General features: G+C 42.2%; 1 protein-coding gene across 1 annotated transcript in view; it reads right to left on the minus strand.

The window, feature by feature from the left end:
* The window catches only part of LOC141145980 (mediator of RNA polymerase II transcription subunit 1-like), a 122,642-nt gene that overhangs the window by 95,349 nt on the left and 8,807 nt on the right, over positions 1–18,486 (minus strand). The window contains exons 3-4 of the mRNA XM_073632765.1: positions 16,753–16,837; positions 16,559–16,613 (exon numbers count right to left, since the gene is read on the minus strand). Coding sequence (XP_073488866.1) covers positions 16,559–16,613; positions 16,753–16,837 — 140 coding nt within the window. The remainder of the gene's footprint in view (positions 1–16,558; positions 16,614–16,752; positions 16,838–18,486) is intronic.

Genomic DNA, 18,486 nt, shown 5'->3' on the forward strand with positions numbered 1-18,486 from the left:
CAATTAAAAACTGTAAGGGGGGAAAAGCTCAGGCCCGGATGGTTATACATCTCTATACTTTAAAAAGTTCGTAGGAATCCTGACTCCCTACTATAACTTATATATGAACTCTATAGGGGGGGACCTGAAGATAGGAGAAGAAGCCTTAGGGGCTTACATATCTCTCCTGGTAAAGGAAGGGAAGGACCCCACAATGTGCTCTAGCTTTGGGCCAATATCCCTGATCAATGAAGATGTAAAAATATATGCAAGGATATTGGCCGAAAGACTTAAGCTTTATATGCCAGACTGGATAGGGAAAGATTAAGCAGGTTTTGTCCCTAGGAGAGAGACTAGGGACAATATCTTAAAAACAATCCTCTTAATATATGAAGCAAAGAATAGTAGAAAACCCGCCTCGTTCCTGTCGATAGATGCCAAGAAGGCCTTTGATAGGCTGGATTGGGATTTTATGCTGCGGACACTGCATAAATTTGGCATAGGACCACGTATGCTTAGATGGATAGAGGCTTTGTACTCTAATGCCCCATACACACGATAGGACATTGATCGGACATTCCGACAACAAAATCCATGGATTTTTTCCGATGGATGTTGGCTCAAACTTGTTTTGCGTACACACGGTCACACAAAGTTGTCGGAATTTCTGATCGCCAAGAACGCGGTGACGTACATGACGTACGACGAGACTAGAAATGGCCCGTTCAGAACCAAGTGCGGCACCCTTTGGACTCCTTTTGCTAATCTCATGTTAGTAAAAGTTTGGTGAGAGACGATTCGCGCTTTTTCAGATTCGTGGTTTTCAGATCGTTTTTTGCTGTTCAGTTTGTGCTTGTGGGTTTGTATCTGCTCTTCAGTGTATGCAAGCAAGCTACGCGTGACTTTGTCATTGCGTTCTTGTTCGTTACTGTTTTTCAGGTCGCTCTTCACAGGCCTTGCTGTTCTTCAGTGCGTTCTGTTACTTCATTCTGAGCAGCCGACCGTTTTCTAGCCATGTTGCGTATACGTACTACTCGTAGAGTTAGTGCTGTGCGGGGGCTTGGTGTTGGGGTCCTGACCTTGACACAAATCCAGTCCATGAACAGGGTGGGGAGGAGTTCATGGACCAAGAATTGGTTGCTTCAGCGTGACCAGTTCTGTCACATGCCTTTGCTCCATGAGATCCGTGAGAATAATCCTGATGATTTCAGGAACTTTCTCCGGATGACGGACCCCGTATTTCACCGTTTGTTGGCGTTGCTGACTCCCTATATCAGCAGGCAGGATACCTGCATGAGGCAAGCCATCACTCCGGAGCAGAGGCTCATCGCCACCCTGCGGCACTTGGCGACGGGGAGAAGCCTGCAGGACTTGAAGTTCGACAGGCATCTCCCCCCAGGCTCTGGGGATCATTATCCCAGAGACCTGTTCTGCCATCATCCAGGTCCTGCAGAAGGAGTATATGAAGGTAAGATTTTTATTCTTTAATATCACATTTTATTGTATATAATGTTTGCTAATATATTGTATTTCTTTCCTCATTCCATAATTACCATGATTGGAATATGCTGTAAATGTCCCCTTTCTCCTCATGCATGCTGGATTTTTAGGTCATTATTTTTGTTGTCCTTCATACATATTTGCCTTCACTTACCTCCCCAGCATGGTCTCCTGGCCCTATATTCACCTCATGTAGTCACTTAATGTATTTTGTCAGCTCCATAGTAGTGCTTTACCCCTAAAATGTTTTGAAATGTGATTGGTGCTTCAAATTCAGGCAGAGTGCCAGAGGCTTTTTTTGGGGGGTCCCCAAATCATTTTGAACCCTCCCTCCGCCCAACTGCTAATTCAGCTGATACCAATTCTCTATCTATCCTCAATCATCTATCTGCTGACTTTGCCAAACCCATACACACTATACCCATCTCTTTTGTGGTCAGATGTATGGATGAAATCCCCAAAGCATGTAGTGCAAGGGCCTGCCTGTATACTTTCAAATGGTACTGTTTAACGTTCGGGTATCCTATTATTATCTTGATAGGTAATAGCAGAATGTCCAAATGTGCTAAAATGTGTACAGTGTGTATTTATATCTTTGTATTATGACACTTCTTACCTGTCCAGTGGGCTGTCAATAGTGTAACTAAGGAGGGTCTGTTCAAAGTAATACACATTATATAGGCATTCATCTCTCAATGAAGTGGAGAGGGTTACCTGTCCAAGAGTCCCCCCCCCCCATAATGTTACAAATGGCCCATGGGGGGGGGGGGATCTGATAGGTGTACCTTATACTTTGTTCTTTAAAAATTCCCATAAATAAATGGTATCTTGATGTTGGCCAAGAATGTTTGTGTCCAATCTGCTTTCCATGTTTATGTGCAAAAAGACTAATTTTTTTTTTGCTTTTACTCCACAGTTTCCTTCCACGCCACAGGAATGGCAGACTGTGGCCTCCCACTTTGCCCTGCGGTGGGACTTTCCTAACTGCAGAGGGGCAATTGATGGGAAACACGTCCACATCATCCCACCACCCAACTCTGGGTCGTACTATTATAATTATAAGGGGTTCAATAGTATTGTGATGTTGGCGGTGGTGTCGGCTACTTATGAATTTCTGTATGTGGACGTGGGGAAGAATGGCCGGATGTCTGATGGTGGAGTCATCGCCCAGACTGAGTTCTACAGGCGTCTCCAGAATGGCAGCTTGGACTTGCCACCTCCAGAAGACAGTGTGGAAGGACTCCCATTCGTCTTCATTGCAGATGAAGCTTTTGTGCTGGGGGACCATGTTATGCGGCCATTCTCGATGAGGACCCTCACCCCGGACCAGAGGGTTTTTAATTACCGGCTGGCCAGAGCCAGAAGTGTGGTGGAGAACACGTTTGGAATCATGGCCAGCCGGTTCCGCCTATTTCTTACACCCATACATATGGCGGAGTACAAACTGAATCACATTATCCTGGCGTGCTGTGTTCTACACAACTTTTTAAGGCAACATTCTGCCAACTATGCTGGCTCAGTTGGGCTGAGGCCAGAATTCAAAATGAACCAACCCTGACGGCGCTTGAAAGTGGCCATCCTGGCTTGCCCCCCCTGAGTGCCCGTGATGTCCGGCTAAGATACCTTTAATTCCTTTGCAGGTAGGGGGGCTATCAATATGCCAGACAGACAATGTGTAAAACCTTTTTCAAATAAAAAAAAAAAAAAAAAAAAAAAAAGCAAATCTTTGGTGACATTTACTGCTTGTGTTTGTTTTAGCTGACCCTGACTTTTGGGTGTTATTTACTAAAGGCAAAGACACTTTCACTACAAGTGCAGTGGAAACTGCACTTGTAGTGCAAAGTGGATTTGCCCTTAGGAAATAACACCCATTGTCACAGAAGACAGCAATTAGAGCACCACAAAAGTGTTGAGACAATAGTCCACACATTCTTGATTAACAATCTTTTTAATACCTGCACAATCACATGTGCATTTATATAACAATTTTTGGGGTCACATTAGAAAAAGTAGAAATGTCCATTTAAGATAAAACAGGCATGTTTAAAACCAACAAGAAAGACACAAATCTTGAACTTACAAAGTTCACATTTTGGTAGAACTTGAAGGCAATATCAGACATGAGTATTTAGAAACTGTGTTTGATATTGCGTTCAGATGGGGTGAAGTCACGTCCGGAAAAGCCAAATTTTGAAGATGCACACAAATAGCCGAATGTCAACATGTGCTACCTGCCATCACGGGGGATCAAGGGATGTGTTTTGGGGGTGCAACCCCTTCCTCTCAGCTACTTTATTATTGAGGAAGGGGTTGCACCCCCAAAACGGGTCCATTGATCTCCCGTGATGGCAGATAGCACGTGTTGACACACTGTGTGCCTCTTCAAAATTTGGCTTTTCTCCAATTTGACAAAAAATGTTACAAAAAATTGTAGCACACCAAAAAACAAAGGGATTTAGAGGGGTTTTAAACTCTCCCCAAAACATCAATGATGTTCTTATTTTTTTGAAGAACATCATTGATGTTTTTCTTGATGTTTTCCAAGTCCCTATTACACCCTATGATCTCCCCGATCAGGATCTGTGCACTTTCCAAGGTGAAAGGATCTGGATCCACAACATCACGATCACCTAAAACACTCACTCACCTGTTGTGGTGCCAATTTCCACCACGTCTTCCTCCTCCTGCTCGGTTTGTCTTGGGTGTATTTCCCCTTCTTTCAGAGGTGGGGGGGTCTCTGGTCTCCTCGAATGAGGGGTGTCCTCCGAGTCTTTTCTCTCCTATGTAAAAAAAAAAAATGGTATACTTAGCACACAGAGATTTGATGGCAGAACTATAAATATGAAACATTGCTTGGAAGTGGGGTACAATTGTCTGTTTTGGCAGAGTTCCAAGATGTAGAATTTTTAGTGTCCTTTGTCAAGCTTCAATACTTTACCTGTTTTCTACAAGCTTGACAGATGGAGACACCCCTATAGTATACAATGGAGCACCTGTGTGGGCCCCCTAATAAAAAGGGTGTTCTTGTGTCCCACACTAGTGCTCCAGCATCCAGATGTGTAAACAGCTGCTGAGTGTCCTCTCCTTACACAGAATCTAGTTTGCATTTCATTCTAGTAACAAACCCATCTACACAACCAAATTAGTTTCACACAAGTAGGCCCTAAAAAATGTGGGCAAATGCATATGGCCAAAACAATGGTGTTTTATAGGCCGAAAGAAAAATGTTTGCTACGAACGAATAATGTGCCCATGAACATGAAAGTTGACATTTTAAACTGGATAACAGTTAAGAAAAGCGCATGGAGCAGCACAAACGTAATAAACATAAAAAGAATAGGAACACAGCACAACTACTTACTTTTTTGCAGCACTCTCCGGATCTTTCTGTACTGCTCGTGCTCTCTTAATTTTAGGTCCGACCACTGCTTCCTGAGCTGATCTTTCGATTGACGTACCCCGAAATTCTGGTGCAGGCTTTTGACCACTTTTCCATGATCTTGGCTTTTCGGACATTGGGGTTGGGGTAAGGTCCATACTTTCCATCATAGTCTTCCTTCTTCAGGATGTCGACCATCTCCAACATCTCCCCAAAGGACATATTTGATGCCTTAAAATGGTCTCCTTCTGGATCGTGACGTTTCTGCCTCCGGGCTTTCCTCCTCCTCCTCCTCCTCCTCCTCGTTGGTGTAATTATCAGATACCTGCTCTGACTCCGCCATGTGCTCTTCCCCACTGCGACGAACGAGAAGGGGCGGGGAATAGACTAGAAAGAACATCAGGGGTGGGCGAAGTTTCACGCATGCGCAGTGTCTATAAAGCGTAACACGCGTGCGTAGTACGTACGATCTGTGAGCGGAGGAAGGAGTAACGGAGGCACCGATCGTGATTGCAAAAAGGTAAGATTTAACATTGGGCCTATACTGCTTCTAGATTGAGGCCTGTATTTGCACAAGTTTAGAAGACTTTAGGCTGACATTAGGGTTTGTCTTGTGTTGTGTCTTGCAGTGAAAATGGATATCTTGAAAGATAAAAAGGACTTTATGCCAATCTTCATTGATATGTTAAGGGAGCTGCCCTGTCTATGGGAGATAAACCACCCTGAATATAAGAACCAAACAAAGAGGAAGGCAGCGCTGGATAATTTGTTGGAATTTGTGAAAACGGTGATCCCCACGGCAGACATCACCCATTTGAAGATCCCAATTGGTGGCCTGAGGAGCACTTATCTAAGGGAGCACAAGAAGGTCCAGGATTCCCAGAGATCAGGAGCTGCAGATGACATTTATGTCCCCAGGCTGTGGTACTATGACAGGCTGCATTTTCTGGGAGGCCAGACTGAACCCAGGCCAGCACTCTCCAGTCTTCCTTCCACACTTCCTTCCCCCCCAGATGAGGCTTTTGACGCCCAACCTGGGCCTTCCAGGCAGCAACATGTGGAGGAGCCCAGCTTGAGCCAGGTATAGCATTCCTCTAAACATCATTGGTTGGACAACCATGAAGATTAACTAGATGTTAGTTTGCAGTACTAATTTATGATTGTGATTGATGATGCAAAAACTAAAACCATGTCCCTTTTTCATACACAGGGAAGTCTCAGCCAGGAGGTGGCTAGGCCAAGCAGGCTGCCTGATATCCAGGTCCCTCCCCTACACCTTCAAAGACAAAGTGGCAGGAAGAGGAGTAACCTGGAGGAGGCTGCCATAGGCCTCTTTTGGAAGGCTACAGAGGCCCTGAGAAGCCCCCACATTGTGGAGGAGGACTTTGCTGGCATAACTGCCTGCAAAATGATGCAGATGGAGGAGGGCCAACGACTCCTGTGCGAGTCCCTAATTTTGGAAGCTCTCAATAAGGGGTTGAGGGGCCAAATAACATGTGCTACCCACATTTGTAATCTCACACATCATCCTCCTCCTCCAGGTCCTAATCCTCCTCCTGTCACATCTCCAACACCAGAGCCACAGCTGGGAAGGAAGCGTGGAAAGAAGACCAAAAGAGTGATGACCCTGGGTCCAGTCTGGTCTGGCAAAAGATGCAGGCTCTTGTAGTACCACAGCCTGGGGACATAGATGTCATCTTCTGCTTTCCGGATCTCTGGGACTTTTGGACCAGACTGCACTCCCTTAGATATGGACTCCTCAGGCCACCAATTTTGCAGTAAAATAATTGATGTGTGCCCTGGGGGTCCAAGGCTTCGCCAATTTCTGCCGTTTCTCCAGCGTTGCCTCCCTCTTTGTTTGGTTCTGAGCCCTTAATAAAGGAATTTTTGTTTCAATTATACTCGCCTATGTGTGTTTTCCTTCAAAAAAAAGGACAGTTTGTTTGTGAGGAGGCAGGTACATTTCAAAATACAATGTGAAATTAACAAGGGACACCAACACCAAACAATCTCCTTGAGATTAAATACAAGATATCAATGGTGTTGTGGTAACTTGACACACAAAACACACTCAAAATTATTATGGAGTAAAACTAAAAATAAAATAAAACAAAGATCAGCCTTGAAAAAAATACAAACCCAAAAAAAAAAAAAAAAAAAAAAACACAACACACAACAAAAAAGAAATTTGGTCAGATGTGACAAATCAAAATATATTGAGGGAATCACGATAAATAAAGAAGTTTCTGAGAAGTCTGTGTGAATATCAGCAGCAAAACTACTTCATTCTTCTCACATTATAAAGAAGATGAGAGTGTGCTGTATTAAACCATTTTTTACATTGCAGCGTGACGAAAGTGCTGTATCCATTCCGAACGCTAAGTTTACCAGACCGAGCTGTTCCGTCTCGGAATTTCTTCTGAGCATGCGTGCCATTTTGTGCCTCAGAATTGTCCACACGGTCGGAATTGACGCGATCGGATTTTGTTGTCTGAAAATTTTATAGCCTGCTCTCAAACTTTGTGTGTCGTAAAATCCGATGGAAAATGTCCGATGGAGCCCACACACGGTCGGAATTTCCGACAATACTCTCCGATCCCACATTTTCTGTCGGAAAATCCGACCGTGTGTACGTGGCATAACCCTACGGTCCAAATTCAGCTAAATGGAGCCCTCTCGGAAACTTTTCGGCTTTTTAATGGTACACGTCAGGGCTGCCCACTTTCCCCTCTACTCTTTGTGTTCTCATTAGAACCCTTCCTAGCTTCTATAAGAGCCAATCAGGAAATTGAAGGCATAGAGGTTGCTGGTCAAGAACATAAGATATCCGCTTTTGCGGATGATATGTTGTATATAACAAACCCTACACAAACACTTCCAAAGATTTTGGAAGAATTGAGTAATTATGGGATGGTTTCAAATGTTAAGATTAATATGGAAAAAACAGAGATATTAAATATTTCAGTCCCTTCAATTGAAGGTAGAGACCTTAGAAACCTCTATCCCTTCATGTGGAAGCAAAAAGGACTAAAATGCCTAGGTGTTTATTTGTCAAAATCAACAACAGACTTATATCAAGACAACTATCTACCTCTTCTAAATAAAATTAAAACTGATTTGAAAAGATATCTTGCACACAGACTGTCATGATTTGGAAGGATGAGTGTGATTAAAATGATGATTCTCCCGAAAGCCCTGTATATCTCCCAAAGCCTCCCGATGAATATTCCAAGGGCATACTTAAAAACTCTTATGCCGCGTACACACGAGCGGAATGTCTGACAGAAAAAGTCAGACGGAAGCTTTTCATCGTCTATTCCGATCGTGTGGTGCCTCATCGGACTTTTTTTTTGAAAATTCTGATGGACCTAAATATTTCCGACGGAACCAATTCCTATCGGGAAAACCACTCGTCTGTATGATGTTCCAACGACCAAAAACAACGCTTGCTCTGAAGCAAGTATGAGACGGAAGTTATTGGCTATTGAACTTCCTTTTTCTAGTCCCGTCGTACGTGCTGTACGTCACCGAATTCTGGAAGGTCGGACTTTGGATTGACCGTGTGTAGGCAAGACCGCTTGAATGGAATTCTGTCAGAGAAACCTTCGGCGTTTATTCCGACAGCTAACGGTCGTGTGTACGCGGCATTAGATCAATACTACAGAAATTCATGTCGAACAATAGAGGCAATATCGCATTGCCTATAAAACAATGAGTAGACCCAAAGAGAAGGGAGGTATATTCCTCCCAGATCTTGAAAAAAAGCAGCAGTACTGCGGAGTATTATGGACTGGGTCCAGGCTCCTCTGCATAAAAAAAAATGGGTGGAATTGGAGGAAAATATTAGTAAAACTGCTCTGGGTCAGATTATCTGGATCCCAAGGCAATACAGAGGTCTCTCGGGCAAAGCAGCACCAATCACTACAGAAGCATTAAGAATATGGGATAAACTAATTAAAAACATACAGGGACAATATACCGTATTTTTCCGTGTATAAGACGCCCCCATGTACAAGACGCCCCCCACTTTTCCAACCCAAAATTAAGAAATCAATATTTTAAACATAGGTAAAACAGAACACACTTTTATCTAGTAATTACCATAAGGTAACGTTTAAAATCTCAGTATATTATGCAGGGGTTGTTCTTCCTCATACACTCAGTGGAGGGAAGTCAAAACTCTTCTCTGCAGCTCTATTCCCATGCTCTTTTGCATAGCTGGCTACATTTGGTTTAAATTTTGCAGAGTAAGGCAATCACTTACTTTTACTATTTTCTGACATCTTGGGCTCAGAACACTCCGGTCCCTGTTGCATCTGCGCACTCTTCACCTCCAACGGGATCGCTTCTGTGCACTCTCCACCTCCACCCCCAAATCCAGCTGACGTCAGTAACATACAGCACGTGATTGGAGGAGCTGTCTGACAAGCTATGGGCAGCGACGCACTCGCACGGCTGTCTCCCAGGCTAACTGACCGTGTATAAGACGCTGCTCGATTTTTAGTCTATTTTTTAATAAAAAAATAGCGTCTTATACACGGAAAAATACGGTAACAGCCCCTTGATGCCCTTAACGGGAAATAATTATTTCCCACCAGGGAAAGATAATAAATTATATTTAAAATGGACCACATCGATCTACCTGAGATTAAGAGAGGTCATGAAGGGGAATGTCCTCTGCTCATTAGTGGAATTGAGTGAAAGATATGGTACAACTCCATGGGATGCCTGGAGATAGACAACTCCCACACTTTGTAGAGTCCCTCCTGAAACCTCTCCGTGCAGCTTGTAGGCTGAACCCATGGGAAAAACTAGCTGATCAAGAAGGGATAAATAGGCAGGGGATTTCTAGTATTTATAAGATGTTGATGACTTCCGTGGATGGGGGATTCGTGTGAACCTTGGAGAGTTGGGAAATGGAATTGAATCAGCCACTACCAGAAATAAGGAGAAGTAAAATTTTGTTTCACTTGTAAGAATTTTTTTCCCTTCTCCCATATAACGTGGAAGGAGGATTTAAGCACTCAATATTTAATAAATAAATATTTTTGGAAAGACTGAGGGTTAAGGTGGAGTTTTGTTCATGGCACAGAACGAGCGGAGGGGGGGGGGTGGATGGCCGTCCACCCCCCACCCCCTTTTTTTTTTTCTCTAATCTGTGGGGAACCATAATGGAGGTAGAGAGAAAGGACTCTTCCTCCTCATAAATTAAATAAAAAGGAAAGGGGTACATCATACAATTTATTTATAAAAACACAAAGTATTCTAAAGAAGTACTAAAGGGGGTAATAAGGGGCTTTTTCACTTAATATATAATTTGGAGTTTTTCGAGGATAAGGGGTGTGGGGGAGAGGAAGAAGAAAAAGGGTAAGGAAGGGGAATATGAAAGAAAGGGAAAAGAGAGAAAAAAGGGAAGGGCGAATTGGAAGAGAAGGGGGAAGAAAGAGAAAGAGGAATATAAGGGTATTACAGGATAGATCCATTTTAGGTGCAAGTGTTTTGTCTTTTTTAAATGTAATGTAAATGTTTATATGTATTTTTGAAATGATATGAAAGTTTTAGGTGTATAAAATAATTGAATAAAAATAATTGAACACAAGTTTTGAGAATGACAAATATAAATTTTCACAAGGTCTGCTGCCTCAGTTTTTATGAGGGTAGTTTGCATATACTGCAGATTGTTATGAAGAGTGATCAGATGAATTGTAATTAATCGCAAAGACCCTCTTTGCCATGAAAATTAACTTAATCCCAAAAAAAAACCCCACAACATTTCCACTTCATTTCAGCCCTGCCACAATAAACGACCAGCTGACATGTCAGCGATTCACTCGGTAACACAGGTGTAAGTGTTGCCAAGGACAAGACTGGAAATCACTCTGTAATGATGATAGAGTTCGAATAACAGACTGGAAGCTTTAAACAAGGAAGGTTAAAAATATGTGCAATTCTTGCGACCAACTAAAATATAAATATGTGTGTCCTAAGCAAGCAGCAAAAAAACACTCCCAATATAAATGTGCACAGATAATGAACTAAAACTGTGCTGCGCTAAAATCATGCAAATTTTGAATTTTGTCAAAACTGTTACCATGTGCTAGTATAAGTGCCAGTATAAATAAAATAAAAATATACATCCAATTGACGCAATGTATCTTCTTGTGATTGTCCAAACAAACAATGTATCCAATATTCCAGTGCAAGTGTCCAAAATCAAAATGCAATATTCCTGAATCTTTACAAATCCTCAAAGACCGTGCCTTATATGAATCCACCACAGTGCTCCCCCATTAGAAATGCGTTCACCTTACAATGTGTGACCTCACAATTAAGTTTGCTCAAAATAAGCGTTTTAGTCACTCTGGACTAGCGAGTGATAGGCTCCTCCTTTCTGCTCTTTCAATGTTCTGCCATAATAACTCGATATATGTGGAAAGAGACCTCCATATAGTGCTTAGATCATTTTAAACAGAATACCATTTATCAAAATATGTGCATAAAAATATACATCCAATTGAAGCAATGTATCTTCTTGTGATTGTCCAATGTATCCAATATTCCAGTGCAATTTATTACGGTGTATATAATAAGTGTCCAAAATCAAAATGCAATATTCCTGAATCTTCAAAAATCCTTCAACTGGATGTATATTTTTATTTTATTTTATTTATTCTGGCATGCGAGTACACTCCTCACATTTTTGTAAATATATCTTTTCATGCAACAACATTGAAGAAATGACACTTTGCTACAATGTAAAAGCAGTGTGTATACAGCTTGTATAACAGTGTAAATTTGCTGTCCCCTCCAAATAACTCAACACACAGCTATTAACCACTACAGCCCTGGAGGATTTGACTGTTCAATGACCAGAGCACTTTACAATTTGGCACTGTGCTGCTTTAACTGGTAATTGCGCGGTCATGCAATGCTGTACCCAAACAACATTTACGTCCTTTTTTCCCATAAATAGAGCTTTCTTTTGATGGTATTTGATTGCCTCTGCAATTTTATTTTTTTTTTACGATATCAATGGGCTCAACATGCCTCTTTTTGGGAGCCTGCCTTGAGGTGCTAAAATGGCAGGGCAGTACAACCCCCCCCCCCAAATGACCCCATTTTGGAAAGTACATACCCTAAGGAAATTGCTGAGAGGCATGTTGAGCCCATTGATTTTTTTTTTTTTTGTCACAAGTGATTGAAAAATTTCAAAAGTTGTCACCAAATGATATATTGCTCACACGTGCCATGGTTGTATGTGGAATTACACCCCAAAATACATTCTGCTGCTTCTCCTGAGTACGGGGATACCACATGTGTGTGACTTTTTGGGAGCCTAGCCACATACAGGACTCCGAAAACCAAACACAGTCATCAGGATTTCTAAGGGTGTAAATTTTTGATTTCACCCCTCAATACCCATCACAGTTTTGAAGGCCATAAAATGCCAAGATAGCACAACCACACCCCCCCCCACCCTCCCCCGCCAAATGACCCCATTTTGGAAAGTAGACACTCCAAGCTATTTGATGATAGGCATGTTGAGTCCATGGAATATTTTATATTTTGCCACAAGTTGCGGGAAAATTACATTTTTTTATTTTTTTTTTTTTGCACAAAGGTGTCACTAAATGATCTATTGCTCAAACATGGTTATATGTGGAATTACACCCCAAAATGCATTCTGCGGTTTCTCCTGAGAATGGGGATACCACATGTGAGATTTTTTGGGAGCCTAGCGGATTGCCTCCATGCTTCGGCATATATTTTTTAGGCACAGATTGCATTACAAAATGTTTTATTTTTACTATGTTTTTATTGGGGATTGTCCCCCCCCCCCCCAATGGTTTTCTTGCGCTTTTCTGTCCCAACAGGGAACCAGAGAATGCAGCTGGTGGTTTTGCCAGCTGACCATAGAGCGGATCAGAGACCAGAATGGCTCCAATCATCTCTATGGCCTAAGAAACCGGAAGCTACGAGCCTTTCATGACTTAGGTTTCGCCAGATATAAACAGCGCCATTGGGAAATTGGCTAAGCATTTTATCACACCAATCTTGGTGTGGTCAGATGCTTTGAGGGCAGAGGAGAGATCTAGGGTCTAATAGACCCCATTTTTTTTTTTTTTTTTTTAAATGAGTACCTGTCATTACCTATTGCTATCATAGGGGATATTTACATTCCCTGAGATAGCAATAAAAATGATTAAAAAAAAAAAAAAAAAAAAAAAGAAACAGTTAAAAAAAACAAAAACAACACATCCCCCTCGTGCTCACGCGCAAAGGTGAACGCAAGCGTCGGTCTGGTGTCATATGTAAACAGCAATTGCATTATGGCAGGTGGACCCATAACTCTGACTTACCAGCACTGTCTCTTACTTCAAAGTCTGCCTGATAACCCCCAAACCCCTTATGAGATTGATCCAGTCAATTTGTATTGCCATGTAATGGGCCACTGCATTGTATTGGAAGACAACTTCCATTTGCTCAAGTTGTTGCACGTATAGATCAAATAATGCTTTCTGAAAAAAATGTTCATATCTTACACGACTCTATCCCCTTATTTGATGCTACGTGGAATCCTTGGTTCTTGTTTAGGCTTCAAAACTGACCGAAATTCTTTTTGTTGATTTATTTTATTTTCCCTTTTTGGTTTTGTTAATGGATTACCTTTCATGATTATTTCATACCGTCAGCATAAGGTTTTTGTTTGACGGTCTCAATGGTATTCTTATCTGTTATGATCTGGATGTCTGACACAACTAGTTACCATTTTTCATTAGCTTGACATTATACCTGTTGGAGTTGGCTGATGTCATCGACCCATGTTTATGGTAATTCTTTTATTCCTAATAAAACTTTTTTTTTTTTTCTTTATTTCAATAATTAAAAAGGTGTGTCTTTTTCCCAAAAAAAAAAAAAAAAAAAAGCGTTTGAATAATCGCTGCACAAATACTGTGTGAAAAACAAAAATTGCAACACCCACTATTTTAAGGGCCTTTGCTTTAAAAAAAATTAATAAATAATTATTTTATATATGTATATATATATATATATATATATATATATATATATATATATATATATATATATGGGGGTTCAAAGTAATATTCTTGCAAAAAAATAATATTTTTTCATGTAAACATGGCAAAGGACACCAATGCAGTGATCAGTGAAAAATCGGAAAACTGTAATTGGGGACATAGTGACAGGAATGAAGGGGTTAACTGGGGGGGGGGGGGGCACGATCAGGGGGTGGCAAGTGTACCTGTGTGTACTGGTGTTAGTGTAGTGTTGTGCAACTCACGGCCAGAAAACATTGGCTGGAACCTGAGGACTGATCGGTCCTCTAACGAATCCGACCCCCGCTGGCACGTGGGGGCACGATCACGCCCCGCCCACGGGGAGGGTGGGACAGACATACAGGTATGCCCATTTGCCCACCCGTGCCATTCTGCCGACGTACACCGGCGTACGGCGGTCGCCAACTGGTTAATGTCTAAACCGCTGGCAACAAAAGTGAGTACACCCCTAAGTGAAAATGTCCAAATTGGGCCCAATTAGCCATTTTCCCTTCCCGGTGTCACGTGACTCAGTGTTACAAGGTCTCAGGTGTGAATGGGGATCAGGTGTGTTAAATTTGGTGTTATTGCTCTCACTCTCTCATACTGGTCACTGGAAGCTCAACGTGGCACTTAATGGCAAAGAACACTCTAAGGATCTGAAAAAAAGAATTGTTGCTCTACATAAAGATGGTATAGGCTATAAGAAGATTGCCAAGACCCTGAAACTGAGCTGCAGCATGGTGGCCAAGACCATACAGTGGTTTGACAGGTTCCATTCAGAACAGGCCTCGCCATGGTCGACCAAAGAAGTTGAGTGCACGTGCTCAGCGTCATATCCAGAGGTTGTCTTTGGGAATTAGACGTATGAGTGCTGCCAGCATTGCTGCAGAGGTTAAAGGGGTGGGGGGTCAGCCTGTCAGTGATCAGACCATACATCGCAAGCTGCATCAAATTAGTCTGCATGGCTGTCGTCCCAGAAGGAGGCCTCTTTTAAAAGATGATGCACAAGAAAGCCTGCAAAACAGTTTGTTGAAGACAAGCAGACTAAGGACATGGATTACTGGAACCATGTCCTATGGTCTGAGGAGACCAAGATAAACTGATTTGGTTCAGATGGTGCCAAGCGTGTGCGATAGGGTTGCCACCTGTCCGGGATTCACCTGGACAGTCCGGGTTTTGAATCATGTGTTCGGGTTTCAGGCAGGTTGAAATGTTCAAGGTTCCTGTACTACTTTGGGGCGACTTCGGAGTGGCTTGCATTGACTTCTATACAGAAGTTGTTTTGCAAGCTGCGCTGAATGGGGCTGCTTCAGAGTCGGGCGACTTTGAAGCCGCCCGTGTGAACCAACACTAATGGCTGGGTGTTGAGTTATTTTGAGGGGACAACAAATTTATACAACCTGTACACTCACTACTTTACATTGTAGCAAAGTGTCATTTCTTTCCATTTTTCCTTTTCATTTCAGTGCGGTCACATGAAAACATAAAAGATTTACAAAAATGTGAGGGGTGTACTCATAAGGCCCTAAAGGGCCCCATGCTGCAGGGGGCCCTTGAGGCCCCCCTGTATATCTTGATAGGAGGAGCGGCAGGGGCGGCTGAGACCTGGCTCCCTGATCCTCAGCCGAACTGTAATCAGCACTGTGCGGGGGGAGCTGGTCACACTGATAGACCTAAAGTGAAAGTACAATGCATGATGTTCTTTGTCTCCCCCTACAGTCCAGTACCCGGCAGGAAGAGGTAAGATAAAGCACTGTCGATATTTAAAAGGATGTATGTTTGTATGTATGTATGTGCATGTATGTGCGTGAGATATCTAGCTATATATGTCTATCACAGTATATGTGTGTGTATGTTTAGATGTATGTATGCACATTATATGTATGAGCGTTTAATCCTGACCCCCTATACATGTACAATCAGAACTGATTTTTTTTTTTTTCTTGCTTGTTCAAAGTACCAGCAAACAAATGCTGTTCCTCTGAAAAGCGATCCATGCTCAGATTGCTTTTCAGAGGCATTTGACAGCCAGTAAAGAGGCAATGTTGCCTCCTGACCACCTGTTTTAACCCCTTAAATGCATCATCACTATGCTGCAACTGCATGCAATGCACATAGTTGCAGAGTGGTTGCAGTGCAGCCCCATTCATCTAGGGGTATACTTCAAGGGTGCCCTGACTGGAAAAAGATTGAGAAACACCGACAGAGGAATTGATCTCTCTATTGGAAGATGGAAGTTCCATAGTTATCTCCTGCAGCCCCTGAATGCCTGTGGGAGGGAGAGGAGGAGAAGCAGGGGGGGGGGGGGGAATAGAGAAAAATCAGTTCCTTTATATGCAGCCACCCACTTGTGACTGAGCCCTGTCGGTCCGCCACCGGGATCGGAGGAAAGGGCCCTGTCCGGGGGTCAGGGGGGCCCTTCATGGTTTCTTGAATCGGGGCCCTGAGGGTTCTAGGTACACCACTGGGATTGAAGAGTGTGGCCACCGTTCGTGTGAGAACAAAGATATCGGTCCAGTTCATAAACATTTAGTAAATTTTATTAAAAAAAAACAAAAAACAAAAAAAAACACACACCACACACACACACACACACACGTGAAAACGATTTTAGCTTTCAACATGTATATAAACATACCCCTTTTGCTTTGATATGGCTTCTATGCGGGTCAGTAAGGTGGAAAGGGATTTTGCTGCAATGTAAGAACAGTTGTTAACAGTCATAATAATAAAACAAAATTACAAGAGATTAGCAGGAATGATATCGTACAGATTCAGTAAAAGATGCGACTCCTAATCGCCCACTAACCAGAGGGCACACGATTTAAGTACCTTTTACAGCTTCCTGTAGTAGGTTTCCACATCTTAAAACCGGATGATCTGTAGAGCTCTTTAGAGCATTTCCAGCAGGTTTTTCCTAACAAGAAAAAGGAAACCAATTACCCTCACAATTAACTGCACTTTAGGTCTGATTCACAGATAAGTTGCCACCTTACCGCATGTTTACCCTGTAAATGCTGCACCACAACTATGTGCATTACCACCAGTTGCAGCTTGGCCTCCTTAAAAAGGAGAAAATACATACATACTGTATATATTAAGGATAGCAATCACATGAAGCCATTTATTATTGCATAGTTTTTTGGATCCCTTTTAAACCATAACAGAAATCACCCAAATGGCCCTGTTTAAAAAAGTTTAAATACCCTGGAATGTTTGGCCTTGGTACAGACACAGAAGGTGGCACACACACAGGTTAAAATGGCAATTAAAAAGGTTAATTTCCCACATTTGTTGCTTTTTAAATCCCAATTAGTGTCTGTGTATAAATAGTCAATGAGTGTGTTAGCTCTCACATAGATGCACTAAGCATGCTAGACACTGAGCTATGAGGAGGTAGAAAAGAACAGTCAAAAGACCTGCGTAACAAGGTAATGAAACTTTACAAAGATGGAAAAGGATATAAAGATATCCAAAGCCTTGAATATGCCAATCTGTACTGTTCAATCACTTATTAAGAAATGGAAAATTAGGGGCTCTTTTGATGCCAAGGTCAGGTAGACAAAGAAAGACACAGTTAGACACTAACTGATTTAAAAAAGCCACAAATGTGGGAAATTAACCTTTAATTGCCATTTTAAACTGTGTGTGCCACCTTCTGTGTCTGTACCGAGGCCAAACATTGCAGGGTATGTAAACTTTTAAACAGGGCGATTTGGGTGACTTCTGTTATCATTACGATTTAAAAGGGATCCAAAAACTATGAGATAATAAAATGGATTCATGTGATTGCCATCCTTAAATAAAAGAGTTTTTTGGCATGGTCAGATTTTCAATAATAATGCCAAAATTTCACAATTCCTGATAGGAAATGCAAATTTTTGAGCACAACTGCATGTGCGCACTTTTTTGCAGGGGAAAAAAAAAAAAAAAAAAAAAAAAAAGTACATTTACTATTTTTCTTTTTTGTAGGAGCCTGGAAAGCATTGCACCAGCATTCAGCAGATTGTCTGCAGGGGACCTGCATGACATCAGCAGTGTGAGCTGTTTGCCCATAAATTGTACAGGCAATTTCGCACTGACAGGAAGAATCAATGCACTACCACAGCGCTCAAAAGTGTTGTAGTAGTTCATTGAGCACTACCAGCCAACAGCCGCAAAGGATGTTGGTACCTGTAGTTCATTCATTCACAAATCTCTGAATGAATGACATGGCCGTGTGGGCGGGGCACCGTGCAGATACTTTTTGAAAAGAATGTGACAGCTTGTACAGGGAACTTCTCCCTGTATTGCCATCACATTGAGAGGGAGGAAGGGAAGGAAGGAAAACTGAGCAGCTGCAGCAGGTGGGAACATGTTACATGTGCCACCCTAAAAAAACAGGCGAAACATTTAACATGTTAGCAATAGGTGAACTTATCCTTCAGACTGGGTTCACACTGATGCGAACTGGATGTGGGTTTCCCGGCATCCAATTCACATGACAGGAGACTGTGACCGGGCTCTCTATGGAGCCGGTTCACGCATCTCCGGGGCGGCAGGTCTGAATTCAGGCCTTGTTAGATC

The sequence above is a fragment of the Aquarana catesbeiana genome, linkage group LG05 (genome assembly GCF_042186555.1).
Source record: "Aquarana catesbeiana isolate 2022-GZ linkage group LG05, ASM4218655v1, whole genome shotgun sequence".
NCBI lineage: Eukaryota > Metazoa > Chordata > Amphibia > Anura > Ranidae > Aquarana > Aquarana catesbeiana.